Here is a 20,778-nt window from a genome sequence, read left to right as displayed (position 1 = left end):
GATTTGATTAGACATCATCTTCAGTAACTGCTTTATCCTGGGAAAGGTTACAGTAAATCTGTGGCATATCCCAGGAACACCTGGTGTGAGGCAGGGACACACCCTGTGAATGGAGCTCCAGTCCATCAGAGGGTACTGTGCACACACACACATTTACATCTAGGGGTAATTTAGTGTAGCCAGTCCACCTACTGGCATAAGGAAATCAGCAAACCCGTATAAAACGCTACAAACACATTATCCCGAGCACAGTACCAGGATTGAACCAGGGACTCTGGAGTTGTGTGGTGGCAACACTACCTGCTGTGTCAGCCTGGTGTTCTGCTTTGATCACACTTCCACAAAAATGTGCAGCAGGTCCAGTTTCATACCTGGCCAAGACTTATTTGATCCTTCGGCTTAATTCATACTAACATCGCCATCTAAGATGGGCATAAAATTGTGATTAGTCTCAAGCTCTTGTACTTTTCTGGCCACAACCTTCAGGATCTTGAAGGTGGCAATATGATTGGCTGCCCACACTTCCGTGTGCTGGTTTCCAACAGAAAACCTTTCAACACTGACAAAACCAGCTTTTTGAAGCACAATATAGTCACATGGCATCCCGTCTTATGACATTAATTATTTAAGAATTTTGTTTGAAACAGTGAAAGCTAGAGGTCTGGATTGTGGGACTGGCTTTGAGGGTAATTAATGAGATATTAACAAGCCAGTGGTGTAAGGACATAGAAATAAATACAAAAACGTTCTCCTTTATTACTCTTACAAAAAAAACATCTCATCGGGTTTCCCAATTAAAAATATCCTGCAGATACATCCGGATTGTAACCTGTGAGATTTCATAACACCCGCACAAACCTTTCACAAGGGCTTACATTTTTGTAAGGGTAAAATTAAGAGAAAAATCTTTGTTTCATGTGTGCTGAAAGATGCAAAAATGTCCAAGAGTGTCAATCAAGAACCAGAACACTTCAGCAGGATTAGTCCACTCTGTACATCTTTTTATTGTTTCTCTTTTTGTTGGCCATATAAAGGTTTACAGCTGTAGGAATCCCCAAAGTTATACATAGACGATAAATATCATGCTAACAAAGTATTAAATTTGTACAAAAATACTTTACAGCTCATAATGCCTGTCCATTAGAAATAAAAATACAATATTTCAGGGACCTAACAGTGAAATTGAGTCATTAATTCATCATACAGTGAAAATGGATACCCACTATTTTAATTGGCAGTGCTTAAATCCACATAAAATGATTGCACAAAATGGAAAAACAAACAAACAAACAAAAAAAACCCCAAAACTTGGGCATCAACAAAATACACGTGCATGTCTCTACACATTATTTGCAGTGGTAAAACTGACATGGAAAAGCTGAGTACCAGACGTCGCAATGCTTGACCATGACTGGCAAAAGATTTCATGAGAGCGACATGTCAAAATGATGTCAAAAAATGACAACAGAAGATCTCAAATCCAGTGCATGAGATCAGGGAATGAACCCGTACCTGAAGGAACAGAACACAGTTCTCCAGAATCAAAAAAGTCTCTGTAAAGAAATGCCAGGTGAGCGTCACCCTGATGAGGGTCAGGAATTCGATTGGACCGATCATGTGCCATTTTAAATAGTGAGTAGTCAAGAGTGTGTGAACACAGACAAGCCACAGTTCACACATGTGTACGCTCACACGCACACATACACACACACACACACACACACACACAAACAGGTGAAGTATGTGCTGCCATAAGCAGTAGTTTTATCTTTTCTAATGTTTTTTTTAAATTTATTTTTCTGAATAGAGCTACAGCTTTTTTTTTTTTTTTTTTTAATATATGTATATGAAATGTTTCCTTGAACGATGTTCTGACACACAGAACCTCATTCTCACATGATTTAACACTCAAGTGCCACTGTCTTTTTTTTTTGTTGTTGTTTCTCTTTACAAATAGTTTGTACACCCTTTGGGCTAATGCCCGCTGGAGAAAAAACAAAACAAAACACATTAAACATACAAAACCATACCAGTACCACATACAGTAGATTAGCATAAGTTGATATTCACTTAAACAAGGGAGGACTATAGACTAGAAGTTGTTTTCGGGCTTGCTCGCGTCTCTCAACTTCATGCTTCCTTTTTTTTTCTTTTTTTCTTTTTTTAATAAATATTAGGAGTGGTGGTTAAAAAAGATTCTCCAAACAGTTATAAAACCATGTCTGGAATGAAGATTTCTGTATTATGCGGAGACATTGTGTTACCTTGTAATGGGTCTGGCTGATGTGGGACTGTTGTCAGTAACACTTCAAGGCCCTTTGACACCGATCCCGCTCTCCATCGTCCAGAACAGGCATGAGAAGAGACGGATTTGGGACGCTCTGGACTGGATATTTGGTCTCTCTGCTTTGTGCTAGCAATGGACATTTCCAAAAAGCGACACAAAGCCTGGGGGTTTATGTTCTGCCTGCACCGTACATGTAACAAAGACTCCGAAACCAAAATACATCATCTTTACCACTATGTCTTCCCAATCATCTTAGAATAGTAAGGCGAGCTGATTGCTTAATGCGTCTTTTCCATCACTCAGGCTTCACACGTTGCTCACTGATAAACCATTTGCCTCGACTAATAAAAATAGACTTCTGTCCAGTTCTAAGATAAGGTGCCTAAGGCAAGCACCGCCTCTTTAACATCATGGTGAAATGATCATAATTCACTATGAAATTAAGGTTCAAACATTTGTATGGATTTAACCCAGGAATCAAATGATGACCTTTGTTATTGATGTTTTGTTCTTTTTCGAGTGTTTTTTTTTCTCTTCTTCTTCTGTACAGTCACACTTCAATCATTATAAAATAGTACTCAAAAGGTGTCATGCATTGTGCCACCCAACCCACCGGGGCTGACTAGCGTTTTACCATTTTAGGAAAATCAGGTTCATGGTGCTGAGCTCGTGCTGAGCGCTTTTTCCAGCTGAGTGAGACATCATGTGGCATCACTTGTGAGGAATTACGGGGGGGATCCACTATACACAAACACACACACACACATACGTACAAAAGTAAGGAGCAAGAGGAGGTGTGGAGGAGACAAGGAGAACAGCTGAGGTTAGAACAAACAGAATACAGAATGTGGAGATTGCTCTGGCCGTGACTTACAGAAGGAAGTCTTGTTTACTCATACGCACATACACACACACACACACACACGTACACACACACACACAGCGGCCAGTCTATAATCATGTGTAAACGTCTTAAAGATTCCCTTTGCTTCTTTTGCTTCAGTTTTTTCTGTTAAAACGTTTATTGGCAATAAAAACTAGGGATGGCACTGGTTCAGTTTTGGATTTTTAGATCACTTTCTCAGAGGTCAGTACGGCCTCCCTCTGTAATCAGTGTCATTTTCACAGGAGTAAACACACAGGCAGCAGGTTGTGGGGAGGACCCCTCTCAGTGTGTGTGGCTCATGCTGTGGCTCAGGGAAGAAACTGGGTGTGCTATGTGCCAGAAGAGCTCCAGCTCTCTCCGGCAGGGGGGTGGTGAATGTCGGGAAGAGTTCACTTAGCACCATGAGGAGCACTTGAGCCTGTGCTGGGGAGGGTGAGATGGGGTTCTGCTATAAGGTCTTGTTGGGATCTCTGCCCTCTGACCCCACCGGCCTGGAGTTCTGTTGGGCCGCTTCCTGTGGGAGGGGCTCGGCCGGGTCAGTCCAGCCCACAGGCTCCTCACCAGGAAGCTGGTTCAGTTCTGTGGGCGAGGTTGAGGCTGACGCCGGGTTTCGGCTGATCACCAGGTCCAGCTTGTTCCCCGATTCCGCGATCAGAGGAACCACCAAGCAGCAGTCAAAGTCTCTAGTTCTGACATGGTTGATCTGTAACAGGAAGAAAAAGTCACCAACAGCTTCAGCTCAAGGACGTGCACGAACTAAGGATTTCTGGATATGAAAAACCGTTCGGCAAATTTTTGGTTCATTTTTATTTTGTTGTTTCTAAACTCTAAAATTACTGTAATAATAATCAGAAGTCATCATTAAGTTCAGGCTGGAAATAAAAAGCTTAAACTTGTGACGAAAAATGATTAAATTAGGATTTTTACTTTCTATTTTCTACCGCAGATACAGCCAAGCGAGCTTACAGAAGCTGGATAGAAGGTCTTATGTCTAACATATGTAGTAAAATTAGGATCAACCAATCACAGCTAGATTTCTAATGGCCTGGGGCAATTTCATGGTGACAACATAAATCTAGGTCTTCTGGAAAGCCAATGCATGTCATCAACTGCAAGCACAAATCGTGGCCACGATTTACACAGGCATGCATATTACACGCAGCCAATCACTATATCTGTGTTGAGAGCACCAGTCAGGACATTCAGAAAACAGGTAAACAAACACTGACTACCCATGGTAGCATGCGTCCATTAAAATAGAAATTAAATCCACCAAATTGATGCAACTGCAGAAGAATCCCAGACAGATATGGTTATGGATTTGCTGTCGATGGTGAAAAATTAGAGCTAATTAATGATGAGTCTTTTATTAAAAACATTAATACCCCAGCATATGAGGAAGCTGAGGTCTGAGCGCAGGGTCAGCTATGATGGAGCTGAGGGTTAAGGGCCTTGCTCAAGGGCCCAACAGTGGCAGCTTGGCAGCGCTGGGTCTTGAACCCCTGTCCTTCCAATCAGTAACCCAGAGCCTTAACCAACAAGCCACCACTGCCCCAGGATTAGGATTAGCTGATCAGTACCACTGTTATTAGCATTGACTTATCAGTGTGTTATACTGTTTTCTACATTCCTGCATAGTATTACAGGATTCCTCAGATTCCTTTTTCACTGGTAGTTATTTGCGTGTAGTGGTTAAAAATGAAAGTACTCTTGTTATTTTAAAGTCGATATTTGGTGAGACTTGTAATATATGATGTCCACACTGTGCTCTATTTGACTCAAAATGGTTTTATTACCAGCAAAGAATGTGCTGAAGGTGTATGCATAAAATGGCCTATTCAAACTGTTCATCAGTATGAATTACAGTGACATTTATCAAATGAATAATAACATTTACACATTTCTGGAGGCTGCTGATGTAGAAAAAGTTCAAATTCAATAGCCTCAATTGTATTTCACTCAGTTTTTGCACTTAAAAGGTAAATCAGAGCACTATGCTAATGAGACCTTTGGTGTTTCAGCTAACATGGGAAAAGATCCATTGTTCACAAACCATCTACAACATTTCCCTTGCTTTCTTTTCTTGCATTGTCTAAACAAGCTTTTGCTCTTTGAAATGTTTTCTGTCTAATAACGGTGCTATGTTGTGTTTAAACATGTTTGGAATTCAATCAGATTATAATTTAATGTCACTAGGCCATGAGAGGCATAAAACTGATAGTGCTTTTCAACGTGGAGGTGCAGCTCAGCTTGGTAAATGTCACTATTTCCATCATCACACACCGCACCTAAAGCACTTGTGCTGAATGTGATCCGAGCCGAACCGAGTAGGGACGTACGGATGGAGCTAAAAATACTGCAAATGGTGCACTTATTCATCATCCATCAGACTCATCCTGATTAATATTTCTGGCTGGAGTCACTTTTCTACCACCAAAAATACATTACCTTCAGTTGCAGTGTAGTGTCTGCCAAATGACTTTTTCAAAAGTGCTTTATCTGGTGGACTTAAGAGGCAACATTACAATTTCACAGCACAGTAAAGCTTTTTGTCAATAGTTAGCTTATTTTATTTTTACATTTCTCACCCCTGATCCATGTCAAATCTGCCAAGTTACTTACATACTTAGGGCCAATACCAAATGACCTCCTATTCACTTTGTTTGTGTCCTACCAAGGGTATAACATAATGGCCTTGTACACTGTACTTAGTGCCCTACATGCATAGTGTAGAATGCCATTTAAGATTCAGCATCAAGATAATCCTTAGTAAACATATAGAAAAGTTTTAACTATTGGTAAACTTTACTGTGTGTTGAGGTGTCAGAATTATGTGATGGACATTCTCAGCCTCATGAGATAAGGAGCATCTGATATCTGTTGTACACTTTCCTGGCCACAAGCTTCGGAATCTTCAAAGTTGTAATCTATACACACTTTGATGCATTTATTTCCACTGGGAGAACAAGTATATGGCAGTGCCGGCTTGGCGGGTAAGGCTCTGGATGACTGATCGGAAGGTCGGGGGTTCAAGCCTCAGCACTGCCAAGCTGCCACTGCTGGGCCCTTGAGCAAGACCCTTAACCCCCCCTGCTCCAGGGGCGCTGTATCATGGCTGACCTTGTGCTCTGACCCCAGCTTCCTAACATGCTGGGGTATGCGAAGAAAAGAATTTCACTGTACTCTAATGTATAGGTGACCAATAAAGACCGATATCAATATATTCACTGGGCTAAAAAAACATCCACAGCACTGCTTGTAATGGTTATTATAGAGTTTTATTTGAAGCAGTTAGTGGGAGTAAACAAGATAATCTCATGTGTTTGTGGACAGGCTCCGGGAAGACGTTCGTGGTTGGTCATGTGTAATGTCAGTCAAGCTAGTTCTTGCCCATGTTTATTGACAAACAAGTACAAGTGACTGGTAGAATTCTGGCTTGCTAGATTATGCGTTGGGAAACAGGCACACACACTCGCCAGGATACATATAGTTCTAAGTTCAGATTTTATTACTGAGCCTTGCTATTTGGTGAAGAATCACTATTAGTGTCCATTCCTTGGATGTCTAGATTGGCCTATAGTGACAACCACTGGATCTTTAACACCTTCAGTGGACTGTGTAGTGTGACAGTGTAGTCTACCTGTAATAGCCTGTCGTAGGGTTTGAGCCCCGCAACTTCAGCGGGCCCACCTGGGCGAATGTTATTGACGTAGACCCCCTTCTCCAGGAGCCCATCGGACACGCTGAAGCCAAAGTCCTCCAGGTCTGACTCTTTATTCAGACTCACCTGCAGTAGATAGAAGGAAAGAACTTGTATTGAATGAAACAATGCAGGTATTAGCGAGTGTGGTGTTAATCGTATTAATAGACGTGACTACCTTGTGTAGCTCCACAGGGTTTGGGGACACGATGTCCTTGATCTCTTGCTGCATCTTCCTCATAGCGAAGGCTTTGCGTCCACTGTCACTAGGAAGTGTGTTGCTACGGTTGCCCTGGTTATACTGTGACCTGTTGCTACCACGTTCCTGGAAGCTGGCCTGCCTGCCCAGTTGGCACCGTGCAGGCGCTGGATCATGGTTCAGACTCAGTGTACTGCCAGACATTATGGTAGCCTATAGCGCAGAGAAAGTAGCACAGTGAAATTCTGAAAAGCTACAAGGAACACAGTGCTCCTTAAATATACATTGCACCCTCTACTGATTCTACACAATTTCAATTGTAGCAAATGTTATTACACAGACACTCAGTAGTGGGCTGCTGCTGATTCTAGCTCTCTTTTGACAAAAGAGATGGTTAGACACACAAAAACAGTCACAAAAACAATTCGAAACCATCTGCTTGCTTCAGTGAAATCATTCATCACTATATCAATGCACAAACACTCTTGCTATCATGCATTGTAGCTGACTGAAGACAAACACATAGTACAATCTCGAAGAGTTTCCACCATGGACAGCCATGGCAATAACTAATCGCACACACAGTTTACAACTCGGATGGATTTTGGGCATCACAATGTTTGGTGGTGGTGTTTGACAAAGCCTGGTTAAAGGATGTATGGTTAAACAAGACTGAAAGTCAAAAAAGAAAAAAGCCTTGCAGGGGCTCTCCCATCATGCTTTGCACGAGCCCACATGCCCATTTCTCCAGATCTGCATCATTGGACAGTTCTGAGTGATTGTCACCCAAACTGTACTGAAAGGAGAGTCCTGGTTAATGATGGATGTCAGCACAAGACTGAGCTCTCCATCTCACCAAGGTGATGCATTTTTGTTTTATCAAAACAGTCAACAAACAACTAGTCATGCATTTTTACACAACAGAATTTGTTCACTCCAGATGACATGGTGTTTTTTGTCCTTATGAGCTGTTTTTTGGGGTTTTGCTTCCGTAATACAGTGATAAACAATAGCAATACTAACGAAAGGCATACATTTAATCAGGTCAGATTTGTGCCCAAGGGTACATTCGGTTTGTTCTAATAACTCTTTAAAAAATAAATAATAATTTAAAAAAAATTCTACAGAGTTTCTACAGAGCACTGCAGCATGTATCTAACAATATATAAAAATCAGCTTCGCTTTTTTTCACAAGCTGATTATGGCTTCAAAATACCTGTGAAATTAGATCTAAAGTGAGATGCATCTCTAATTCAGTAAGAATTAATCATAGAGAATGCTGATTCGATGTATTGCGAGACCAAAGTGAACGATCCATTTAATATCACTAAGTGGCTTGACTGAATAAAAAAAAAATCTACCAGTAGCTGGAAGGGTCTCTCTCGGTTTGATCTGTATGAAAGGTCATCATCATTTCTTAGTTGTTCATATATTTTGAATGCACCCCCAGAGTTTGTAATGGTTTGTAATGGTTGTGTGTTATGGACCCTCCCCTCCCTCTGGACCCTCCCTCCCCCCAGCCTTAAGCAAGCGTGAGACTCTGAGCCACACAGCACAGGGAGAGCTCCAGGATGCCAGTGCTACAAGCAGAGAGGAAGCCCAAAAAAGGAAAGGGGGTACCAAGACGGCCAGGTTTCTCTTAGTCAGAAGCCTGTTTGGCTTGTCCTGGAAAGAGAAGGAGCAGTTACACAAAACCAAAGGCATGACAGCGTGCGTCTGTAGACGGGGGTTGGGGGAGGGGGGGCAGGGGGTGTATGGCGGAAGGGTGGGACGCTGTAAGAAATGCACGGGTATGTTAAAATCTGGGAATGGTCACAGTTAGGGGGTGAAATGAATTTTGGTTGTATGATGAAGTGCTATTATTGTGTTACCTCAAGTTCGCGGAGGATCCCAGACTGGCCGCATGTCTCCAGGTCCTCCAGCGCCTGAGACCAAAAGTTCTCTTCCTGATCCGGCTCTGTGCCATCGTGAGCCACGGTGAACCTGGCAATGACAAACAAAGGAGGTTTCAACACACCACCCATGCTGCTACTACTACAGCAGTCAATGAGCAGGCAGGCACCACAGGTATGAGCAGAGAACACGACCAATGGGGCTGTGCAGGCGCTGGTGGTGAAAGTGTGGCTCGGAAAAGAAGAAAGGAAATGGGACACACTGTCCGGTGTGGCTGGACACAGAGATGGTGACGCGATGCCAGGCTGTGATACCCATAAAGGGCCACGTGGCTTGGGGGGCATGGGGTGAGGGGCCACGCTGGGTTTGGAAAATGGAGCACATGGCACTGAGCCTCACCTGCTGTCTGAGATAAGGCCAGTGGGCAGCGTGCCGGCTCTGCAGACAGGTAACGGAGAGACGCTTCAATCAACATGATCACGTGAAACATTAGCTCAGAAGCTTTGTGTCTCACCACAAAACAGGAGCTATTATTATTGCTTTGAAAGAGCTTTTATAAAATGACATTCATTGGTAAAGATTTATTTTCAGATGAAGCCCATAGAAGAGATTTTACAGCTGAATACTGAAAATGCTTGCATTTACCACTATTAACTAAACAGCTTTTCATGCTTTTTGAATAGACTTGAATTGCAAAGTATACATCATGTGAAATATGTTTTATTCAAAATATGCACGTTTGATACCAAATATATGAATTAGTACATCAAGTGTATTATATGATGCTCCATTTTACTTCAGATTTAGAGCCTCTCTGTGCCTTTATGGAAGTGACAAAAACACCACTGAGGAAGAGGCATTCCACACCATACTCTGTAACTGGGCACAGTATAGAGTTGTGCTAATAAATTTACATGCCCCTTCAGAATCTGAAAAATGTTAATAATTATAAATAAATAAATAAGGGGTATCATTAAAATTGCATATCGTTTTTTAAATTTAGTTCTGTCCTGAATAAGCTATTTCACATAACAGATGTGTACATATAGTCCACAAGACACAATAATAACTGAATTTACACAAATGAACCAGTTCAAAAGTTTACATACGCTTGATTATTAATCCTGCGTGTTGTTACCTGGTTGATCAACGACTGTGTTTATGTTTTGTGATGGTTGTTCACGAGTCCCTTGTTTGTCCTGAGCAGTTAAACTGTCCACTGTTCTTCAGAAAAATCCTCCAGGTCCTGCAGATTCTTTGGTTTTCTAGAAACTTCTGCATATTTCACCCCTTTCCAACAGCGACTATATGATGTTGAGATCCATCTTTTCACACTGAGGACAACTGAGGGACTCGTACACGACTATTACATAAGGTGCAAACATTCACTGATACTGAAGAAAGCAACATGATACATTAGGAGCCAGGGCTGTGTAAACTTTTGAACAGGATGATTGTTGTCAATTGTTATTATTTTGTTTAAAGATCTTTTTTTTTTCCCATTTAGTACTGCCTTTCAGACACTAAATAAGATATTTACATGTATCCCAGAAGACGAAATAATAATAATTTACACCGATCATCCTGTTCAAAAGTTTACACCCCCAGAGGAATGCAAACTTAATGTATCGTGTTGCCTTCTTGCGCATAACCGAATGTTTGCACCGTTTATAATAGTTGTGTACCAGTCCCTCAGTTGTCCTCCGTGTGAAAAGATGGATAACAAAATCATATAGCCGCTGTTGGAAAGGGGTGAAATATGCAGAAGATTCTGGAAAACCAACGAATGTGCAGGACCTGGAGGATTTTTCTAGAACAGTGAGCAGTTTAACTGCTCAGGACAGCATTGCAATCATAATATTACAATATACATTCATCGGTCCTTTTCTCATGTAAATCTACCACATAGGTGCACATGGTAGGTACACAATTACTGACCATAGCCCATCAGTTGTATTAGACATACCCTCCTCTTCCCCCTCCATCAGGGACCACCACTGAGCAGGCATTATATAAGTGGTGCATCACTCTCAATACAGAAGAGACACTGACATAATGATGACATAGTAGTGTGTGTGGCGCTGGTATGAGTATCTGACACAGCAGCAATGCAGCGCTGTTTTATGGTCACTGACGGTCCTATAGTAGTCCCTCTCCACTGCTGGGTGGGATACGGTTAGTCATTTTATACCTACCAACTGCCCAATGTGGTAGGTGCACCTGAATAAATTACCAAAAAAAAGTATACTGTACATACAAGGCAAATGAAGTATGAACACTGGATTCAGGTTGTAAATTGTTCTTTTGCTCAGTGTAAAGCGTAGTTTGTGTATTGTAGGTGTGCTAGTGCCAAGTACCCGCTAGCACTTGGTTTGTCCCATTCATCATCACTGAGGCCCAGGTCCTGCAGGACAGTGCTCCTCTGACGGCCGCTGCTTGGAGATACACTGCCACGAGTCACTTTGGCGTTCCTCCACTCGTGACTGTGGAAACTGTAGCCCGATGCTTGGAAACCAGTTGGGACTGGAACACACACACCCACACACACACACATACACGCACGTTAATTTGTAGCCTGGACCAGCCCATGACTTGGGGATTGTATAGATAGAAAGATAGAAAAAATGCATCAGTATTCATGAGATTATTTCTGTCACAGCCTTAAGCTCCACACTGTGTCTCATGGCTCCAACAATACCATATGTTTTAGTTTTTGTTTTGGTCCTGTTCATATCATGTTCAGTGCCAAGCCCTATTTTCCAATTGCCTCATTCCTAATTTTCCATGTCCGTGTTTCTAGTATATTTCCTGGTTTTGTTCTGTGACCGTCCTGTGACTGTTCTCCAGGGTCCCATTCCAATATCAGATGATGTACATCAATCTTTGTACTAAATCATTGTGATCGGTGATCAGCCTGCATTGCTCTCTACTTCTCATTTCCTCCATCCACCTCTCAGGTTGCACCGAAAGATATCAGACCGGCTGGCTTTCTGACATCTCTTCCTTGATGAAAGAGCTGAAAATCAACCTTGACAAAACTGCATTCAGATAATGCTGAACCCGTCAATCACCATCAACACCCTCATAGTCTATCTGGCAGAGATAGGCTGTGACTGTTTTGACTGTGACTGCCTATCTGTGCCAGACTTTGGCTGAGGAAGAATCTTTGTAATGTCATTTTAGATGACACACTTTACTTTTCTGATCACATCACACCAACCACCAATTCTTTGAAGAATACAACCTTTTCTGACGACAGAATCTGCTCAGGTTCTTGTGCAAACCCTAGCTATTTCTAGATTACAGCATTCGGAGTGCTCCTGTCTGTCTGGCTTATAACCTCCAAAAGTCTCATGTATCATATGACCCTACTACTGAGGTCATACCACTGGCTTCACTTGTCTTAGGCATCGAAGAGCTCCACATTTACGCACCATATTTAAGACCTACCTGCAGTCCAACTTAGGTCTTTAACTTCAAGGTGCATTGCAGGTCCTTCTCTGAAGTCTAAACAAGACCTAATGCAAGACCTTGCTGCTTCAGTGTCTAAACACTACATGGGAGTGTGTTTAGATCCCTTCTGAGGACTGCAGCCTCAGACAATATCAATGATGGTGCGTCTCCTGACTCTTCTCTGCACCCAATAACACACACTTTTCTCTACACTCAGTACGCTTTAGTTGTCTTTTGCATCACTTCTTGGTTTTTTAATTTGCTGTAATATTATTTATGGCCTTAAGTTTGAAACTGTCTTCCCTTCAACGGTTTGCATGTTGTGTAACTCACTCTGGATACGAGTGTCTACTAAGTTGCTAAATATAATTTGCACACCAATCTTTTATAAACACAGCCTAACCTCCCTATCCTACAGCTTTTTCACATAAAGACGCTCCGATACCAATATCTAAAACCATGTGATGCTATGTCACATAAGCCTAGTGTATTTCGCTGCACTAACGAACAGAGAACGTCATGTATTTCACGATTAATTTTCAAAGCAATGCATTTCCAGAACTTTCAAACTGACCCTCAGTGGTGGAATGAACCTCCAACCTCAATCCGGCCAGCAGGATCTGTCACTATCTTCAAAAAACGACTAAAAGACCCATAACTAACCCCTAACTTACCACTCCAAGTAAATAAACAATAACAACCCTTCTGCAATTACTCTGGCTCTTACACCTCTACTCTGCACACTGTGCCTCTCTAGTACGCGATTATAAATCTTGTATGCTAGCACTACTTGTATTGTTCTCCACTTGATATATCGCTTTGCTTGTATTTCCTCATTTGTAAGTCGCTTTGGATAAAAGCGTCTGCTAAATGAATAAATATAAATGTAAATGTAAAACAGACGGAACCACAGCATCTTCCTACAATACAAGTAACCTGATAAAACATCTTATGCCGTTTAAACAGTATCTTTAATAGTCGGGGTGAGTGTGGCCGACCCGTGTGCGCAGAGCACTATCAGAAAGCATGATCATTAAAAATGGGAGTGCGGTGGTGTCATACATTTGCGTGCAAATGCCGGTATTCCCGAGCATTGCCCAGTGAAGTGAAATGCACAGAGAAATTGCTGCACATGAGAACACTAGAGTTCTGTGAGTAGTACTGAGTACTGAGCACTCGGCATGCACGCGTTCTTGCTGCTCATTTTGCTCGCAAAGCAAAGTGCACTCCACACTACCTTGCACTCATTGGCTTCGTGTTCATTATTAAAGATCCTGTTTAATCCACGTAAAACATAAAATTCAGCATGAGGAGCTCATTGCAAGCAGCACACAGAAGCATCCAACATAAACAAGGGGCAGCGGTGGCACAGTAGTTAAAGGCTCTGGGTTACTGATCAGAAGGTCAGGAGTTCAAGCCCCAGCACTGCCAAGCTACCACTGTTGGGCCCTTGGGCAAGGTCCTTAAATGTAAGTCGGTCTGGATAAGGGCGTCTGCGAAATGCCATATAAATACATAAATAAATAAAATCAACAGAGCTAAATAAAATGTTCCATGATGCCCCTGAGTGTGCAATGCTAAGTAGGTTACTTATTTGGTATCAGTATCGGTTTTGACAAGTACCAAAAAACATGGTACTCGTATTCAAGGAAATGGCATCAATGCTTCCTTAGTTTTTTAACACCTGCATAAAGATCTGCGTCTGAGATTTACACACATGCACAGGGCAGAGAGGGCTATAAGTACAGCAGGAATGGGAATGTGCTCGGTGTGAACCTTCTAAACTAAAGAAGCAGGGAGAGTGTGAGAGAGAGGTCAGCCCTGAGGAGATGTATGTCAGCAGGACAAGATGAGATTTATGATCTCGCTAAGTGAGAACTGATTGAAAGCGACACTCGATCATTAAGAAGAAGGTTAAGCCCTCAGAGTGAGCGTGAGGATGGGTTCTAGTCCAAACGGCTCATGGATACCAATGAGAGGGCAATTGTGTTGCAGTAGACCTGCTCAAGCAGCAGCACTGATAATGTTTAACAATGTCCCAGAACAAATTAGACTGGCTTGGCTGTTATTTTCCCTCTGTGTAGTTTAAAGTAGCATTTTTCTCCCTGAATCAAATAATACGAAGCAAACTAATATATTTGGTAAATGAATCCATCCCAAGTAACCTACTTAAATCGGACCTGATGATAGCAGCATGTATTGTCAGTGATGAGTCTAAACATGAACCCTGAAACTAATTAGCAATAAGAGATTTATGTGTTATTAAATTATACATTTAATTGCAATCATGACTTGCCTGCCTTACAGTGTTTAGTAGAGCATAAATACAGTTCACCCTGTGGGCGTAATAATTCCTGCCATTATCAGTGAATACAAGATGAACATTTTCTCCATTTTCTTGCCATTCTGTTCGAAACTAATGATTAGACTTGACCAGGAGGCCATTGTATGATGGTAAAATAGTGGCAAATCACATCCATTACTGACATGAGGTCTGCTAACAGCCCTGTGTATTATTACACGCAAGTGCAGTCATTCAGCACTTAGTGAAATAAATTTAGACCCACAAAGAGAGAGGGGAAGAAGTAGCTAATAAAAGGAACCGTAGATATTAACAGTAATATACTGTATATATTACCAGACAGTACTGTATATGATGTTTTAGTACATCTTTAAATTGACTACAAATAAGGGAAAGACAAACCTATATTAGGCCTGTTCAGGGTTTAGGTGAAGTGGCCATGGACTGCAGTAGAGGGCTGCAGATGTAAATGTGAGACGTCCATTAGGAAGTCTACTGAGATTCACACTGATGACTCAATTTGATCAAAATAATGTCCTGGCCTTGCTCTACTGCAGAACATAACCTTCTTTAGTTCAACGAGAGCTACACCAAAAGAACTTAGAAGTGACAACAGCCGTCTATTAGAACTAGTATTAAAGCTTAGAGGTGTTTTCGAATTCAAGGTTTGATTTCAACCTTGATTTTTTCTTCCGGTCTGAAAAATTATCTCCGGCCTCAGCAGGAAAGCAGCGCTACTTAGCTCTGACCCTTTACAAGAGCAATCACAGGACACAGATGCTTTTAATACAGAGGTGAGACAGGTTAAAGGAGAAGGAGAAGCTTTTCAGTGTTTACAATGCTACTGCAGTTTACCTGGCGAGCAGCAGAGAGCTCTAAAGCCATAACCTGTACAGAATTACAGAAACAACAAATGCTGCAAAGATGCTTTCTTGCCTTTAGTCTGTTTGTAGAGTCTGCATTAGAGAAAGACTGATACTTTTAGTTTGTTTGCTAGCTGAGATGGTTTACTTTCATACTGAAAATATATTTTTCCCCACATCAATCTACACTGAAATATCACACTGACATAAGTATTCAGACCCCTAACTCAGTACTTAGTTGAAGCACCTTTGGTAGCGTTTACAGCCTCAAGTCTTTTTGGGTATGATGCAACAAGCTTTGCACCCCTGCATTTGGGGATTTTCTGCCATTCTTCTCTGCAGATCCTCTCAAGCTCTATCAGGATGGATGGGACCGTCAGTGGGCAGCCATTTTCAGGTCTCTCCAGACAAGTTCGGTTGGGTTCAAGTCCGGACTGTGGCTGGGCCACTCGAGGACATTCACGGACTTGTCCCTAAGCCACTCTCGTGTTGCCTGGCCATGTCATTTTTGTCATGTGGCCCAGCCTGAGGTCCTGAGCACTCTGGAACAGGTTTTCTTTAAGGTATATCTCTCTATTTTGCTGTGTTCAGCTTTCCTTTTACCCTGACCAGTGCCCCAGTCCCTGCTGCTGAAAAACACCCCACGCTACCACCACCATGCTTCACCATTGGGATGGTGTTGCACAGGTGATAAGTGGTGCCTGCTTTCCTCCAGACATGATGCTTGGAATTGAGACCCAACAGTTGAAACGTTATTTCATCAGACCAGAGATTCTTGTTTCTCACAGTCTGAGAGTCCTTTAGGTGCTTTTAACAGATTCCAAGAGGAGAGTCTGCTGTCTGGCCAGCTCAGTGGAGTGTTGCAGTGATGATTGACCTTCTGCAAGTTTCCCCCATGTTCACACATGATCTCTGGAGCTCAACCAGAGTGACCATCAGGTTCTTGGTCACCTCTCTTACCAAGGCCCTTCTCCATCAATTGTTCAGGTTGGCAGAGCGGCCAGTTCAAAGAAGAGTCCTGGTTGTTCCAAACTTCTTCCACGCTATTGGGAACCTTCAATGCAGCAGAAACTTTTTGGTAACCTTCTCCACATCTGTGCCTCGACACAATCCTGTCTCTGAGCTCTATACGCAGTTCTTTTCACCTCATGGCTTGGCTTCTGCTCTGATATGCATTTTCAGCAGTTAGACCTTATATAGACAGGTGTGTGCCTTTCCAAATAATGTCCAATTAATTGAATTTGCCACTGGTGGACTCCAAACAAAGTGTAGAAACATCTCAAAGATAATCCAGAGAAATTGGATGCACCTGAGCTAAATTTCAAGTGTCATAGCACAAGGTCTGAATACTTATGTCAATGTGATATTTCAGTTTTGTTCTTTTTAATAAATTTATCACAAAAGTTATCACAAATCTGGTTTTTGCTTTGTGATTCATTTAAAGCATTTTAGCATAAGGCTGCAACATAACAAAATGTGAAAGAAAAACGAAGGGGGCTGAATACTTTCTAAATGAACTGTATAAACAACTAGTTTAAAAATATGTTTACTGTTTATTTTCTCCGTTTTGATCGTTGGTCTAAATATCTAGAACACATTGCATTATTACAGCTCTGCCATTTGGCTCTCCAGAGAAATGATCATCTCAAGAAAAAGATCATCTACAGAAAAATTATGCCTGCAACCAATAATACACATCATGTTTAGTTCATTTCACGCAATCGGCTCGATTCAGGGTCAAACTGCTTTCTCACTGTAATTAAGCCATGCTAGAATACAAATGAAAGGGAACCAAAACCACCTCACTCAGACGATCCCAGATCAGTTGTTTTGGGTCACACCTGTGTGTGATTGCTGCCCAAACAAACCACATCAAAGAGGAAAAACACACCAGGGTTTGATTTAAGCGGACTAAGCGCTGCATATGTAAATTCATCGAAAGGAAATGTGAAGCTTCTATTTCCAATATATACTCCACACTCAAAGAAACATGCACACCCACCCTGAGGGATGAAGGAGGCATCGATAGCCGAGCCGTCCCAGGACTCAACGGCACTATCCACACTGGGAATGGTGGTGGAGTAGATGTCTGACAGCTTCCCTGGCTTCTGCTGATTCTCATCCTCCGCATCGCTCAGTTCACCCAGATGCCCAGTCACTGATGGCTGCTTAGGACTTGCCACTGTGTATAAACACACACACACACAAAATAAAGCAAACACTGAGCCTGGGGGTGCTGAGCTTAATGCAACATCGTAAATTGAAAATGGGAAAAGCCATTTTTTCCCCCCAGAGCCACAAATCAGTGCTCATCCAGTGACTCATGTATACACTTTGAGCCATATGTGACTCATTCAAACATTTTGAACTAGAAGTCGTAATAGCCCACTTGTGTCAAAAACTGTTTTGTTTTAAGGTTTATTGGTTTTGGATCAAATAAAGCCTCGGCTTCATTCTGTAGCAGCATTATTATGAAATTCAAACAATAAAAACATTATTTTCTCCTCGTACCTCTCCTCCTTTATTGCAAATTGTAACGGAAATAAAACACTCAATGTTGCTCAAATAGCAGCGATTCACTAAAGGGATGGGTGTGCATGTTAGAATGCAGCCTAATAGTTATGGAAAACAAAACCCAAAACAAAAACAAAGCATACACTCAACTTCAGAATTATTGGCACCCTTAAGGAAAATTAACCCATGCACTGGGTGATTTTCCATCTTAAAACACATAAGGATTCGGTTTTATTTTAACAGTATACTGTTTTCAAACCTAAAATGTGTAAATTATAGTATTTTTTTTTCTTTCTGTAAAACATTAGCTTCAAAATGATCAGCAACTCACAGTGCCCTCCACTAATATTGGCACCCTTGGTAAATATGAGCAAAGAAGGCTTTGAAAAATTGTCTTTATTGTTCAACCTTTTGATCTTTTGTTTAAATATATATATATATATATATATATATATATATATATATATATATATATATATATATATATATATATATATATATATATATATGTGTGTGTGTGTGTGTGTGTGTGTGTGTGTGTGTGTATATTTAAACAAAAGATCAAAAGGTTGAACAAAATGTTTATATATATATATATATATATATATATATATATATATATATATATATATATATATATATATATATATATATATATAAACAAAAGATCAAAAGGTTGAACAATAAAGACAATTTTTCAAAGCCTTCTTTGCTCATATTTACCAAGGGTGCCAATATTAGTGGAGGGCACTGTGAGTTGCTGATCATTTTGAAGCTAATATATATATATATATATATATATATATATATATATATATATATATATATATATATACATATATACATATACACACATGTGTATATATATTTAAACAAAAGATCAAAAGGTTGAATAATAAAGACAATTTTTCAAAGCCTTCTTTGCTCATATTTATCAAGGGTGCCAATATTAGTGGAGGGCACTGCATATAGTGAAGCCCTCTCTAAAGTGAACATCACCACAGAGCCTCCCTGGCTTGTCTTATAAGGTTGGAGACACTTGTGGAGAGATCCTGAAGCTTTTTTATATTCTTAGATTTGTGCATGTGGGCTTCTCAGTTCAAGGCAGATCACAGCTTTTCAACAGGACTCTTTCTTGTGATATTATACTTCAAGTACAAAGGCATGATTGCTGTCATACAAAAAGCTGAGGCTTACCTCTTTCAAGTATAATACTGTTCTGGGTAAAAGTTATTCAAAATAATTCCAGAATGCCACATATATGTGCAAATGTTTGAAACAAACATTATGTAAACAGTGTAAGCAAACTGTGTGTGTGTGTGTGTGTGAGAGAGAGAGAGAGAGAGAGAGAGAGAGAGAGAGAGAAAGAGAGGGAACGTACTGTTTGCACTCTAGTGTTTATGTACACAAAGGGTGATTGATCCATTACTCACATTCTCCCTGTTTCTTGATCTTCAGAGTAACGGATTCTCCAGCCATCTGAAGCAAGTGGATAGCTTCACTCAGCGGCTTCCCCTTCAGGCTGTTATTGTTAATGGCCAGGATACGATCCCCAACATGGATCGCCCCGGTCCTATACGCCGCAAACAATTTAATCAACATTTCTATACTTTCAGTCAAGACTTTCACAACACCACTGGTTAGATTTTCAATCTTTACATTGATGTTCTCCTCTCTACTAGTTGGAGTATCTAAATATTCTTTTAGATGTCCAGTGGCAGCTTTTGGGTATATACTTTAATCAGTCCATACAGGATGTGACGGTGTTTTTGTGATTGTTCCGGCCAAAACAGCTTTATTTTGCTGTGGCTTGTTTCAATATATGTGGTGCGGAAAACTACTTGAATTGGTGAAATTGCACAAAATTGTTTTGCACAGTGATGTTTGTTTGTACATGAGGTCTTTTAGCTGTACTCATGTTCGACGCACGTGAATCGAAGGGGGCTTTGGCTGAATGCGTGTTGTGATAATGTCACTTGGTGCGTTGTGCTGACATGACATGATGCATCTTGACCCAAATCTCTGGTAATTTCAAAAATATTGTGGCGTTTCCGTGATTTTGCGTTAATTTCCATCGCAAAAATCCTGAGGGACTGTTTACTGACTGTACAATATGTCTGACAGTAAACAGAGTTAAAACAGTGGGTGTTTTGGGGTAGAGTAAGGGCCTGGTAAACAGGAGTACCTCTCAGCCAGGCCGCCCTTGGTGAGGCTGGAGATGATTATGGGGTCGAAGGGCTCCTCGGTGCCTGAGATGGTGATGCCCAGCGGGCCCCCGTAGCGCTTCAGCTCCACCGTGTAGATGATGGCACCAGAGCTCTCCTGCTCGTCTGCAACACAGGCCAACAGCACACGGGCGTCCATATCAACACGGCCTAGACGCAGGACACCTCACAGAGGGGCAGAGAGCAGAACGAAGACAGCCCTCACAACACCGGACAGAGAGAGTGAAAGAGAGAGGGAGGGAGGGAGGGAGGGAGGGAGGAAGGAAAAGCAGGTTTGGCGTTGATGGACAGGGAAATGGGACAGAATTCAAAAGGGATCCAGAGGTTGTAGAAGAAAAATGGAAAGGGAGAAAAAAAGAAAAGAAAAGGGCAATCGAAAGAAAGATTGGGAAAATGTAGGATATAAAATTTGGAAAGGGCTGCCTTAAAATGTACAGTGGAATCAAAAGGCAAAAT

At 41.4% G+C, this 20,778-nt stretch overlaps 1 protein-coding gene across 6 annotated transcripts in view; it reads right to left on the bottom strand.

Annotated features, from left to right (window-relative positions):
- Positions 1 to 980: 980 nt before the first annotated feature.
- Positions 981 to 20,778, bottom strand: part of grip1 (glutamate receptor interacting protein 1) — a 303,900-nt gene continuing 284,102 nt past the window's right edge. For 3 of the 6 annotated variants that reach the window (XM_053688172.1, XM_053688170.1, XM_053688173.1), the window contains exons 17-25: positions 20,283 to 20,487; positions 19,531 to 19,670; positions 17,586 to 17,765; positions 11,323 to 11,488; positions 8,944 to 9,055; positions 8,693 to 8,737; positions 7,052 to 7,285; positions 6,814 to 6,960; positions 981 to 3,876 (exon numbers count right to left, since the gene is read on the bottom strand). In XM_053688172.1, coding sequence (XP_053544147.1) covers positions 3,622 to 3,876; positions 6,814 to 6,960; positions 7,052 to 7,285; positions 8,693 to 8,737; positions 8,944 to 9,055; positions 11,323 to 11,488; positions 17,586 to 17,765; positions 19,531 to 19,670; positions 20,283 to 20,487 — 1,484 coding nt within the window. In that variant the 3' untranslated portion in view covers positions 981 to 3,621. The remainder of the gene's footprint in view (positions 3,877 to 6,813; positions 6,961 to 7,051; positions 7,286 to 8,692; positions 8,738 to 8,943; positions 9,056 to 11,322; positions 11,489 to 17,585; positions 17,766 to 19,530; positions 19,671 to 20,282; positions 20,488 to 20,778) is intronic. The other 3 variants (XM_053688171.1, XM_047162283.2, XM_017494580.3) reach the window with 3 other exon arrangements.

This window comes from Ictalurus punctatus, chromosome 19 (assembly GCF_001660625.3).
Source record: "Ictalurus punctatus breed USDA103 chromosome 19, Coco_2.0, whole genome shotgun sequence".
Lineage (NCBI taxonomy): Eukaryota > Metazoa > Chordata > Actinopteri > Siluriformes > Ictaluridae > Ictalurus > Ictalurus punctatus.
Note: the sequence above shows the minus strand (reverse complement) of the source record. Positions and strands in the feature narration are given on the sequence as shown.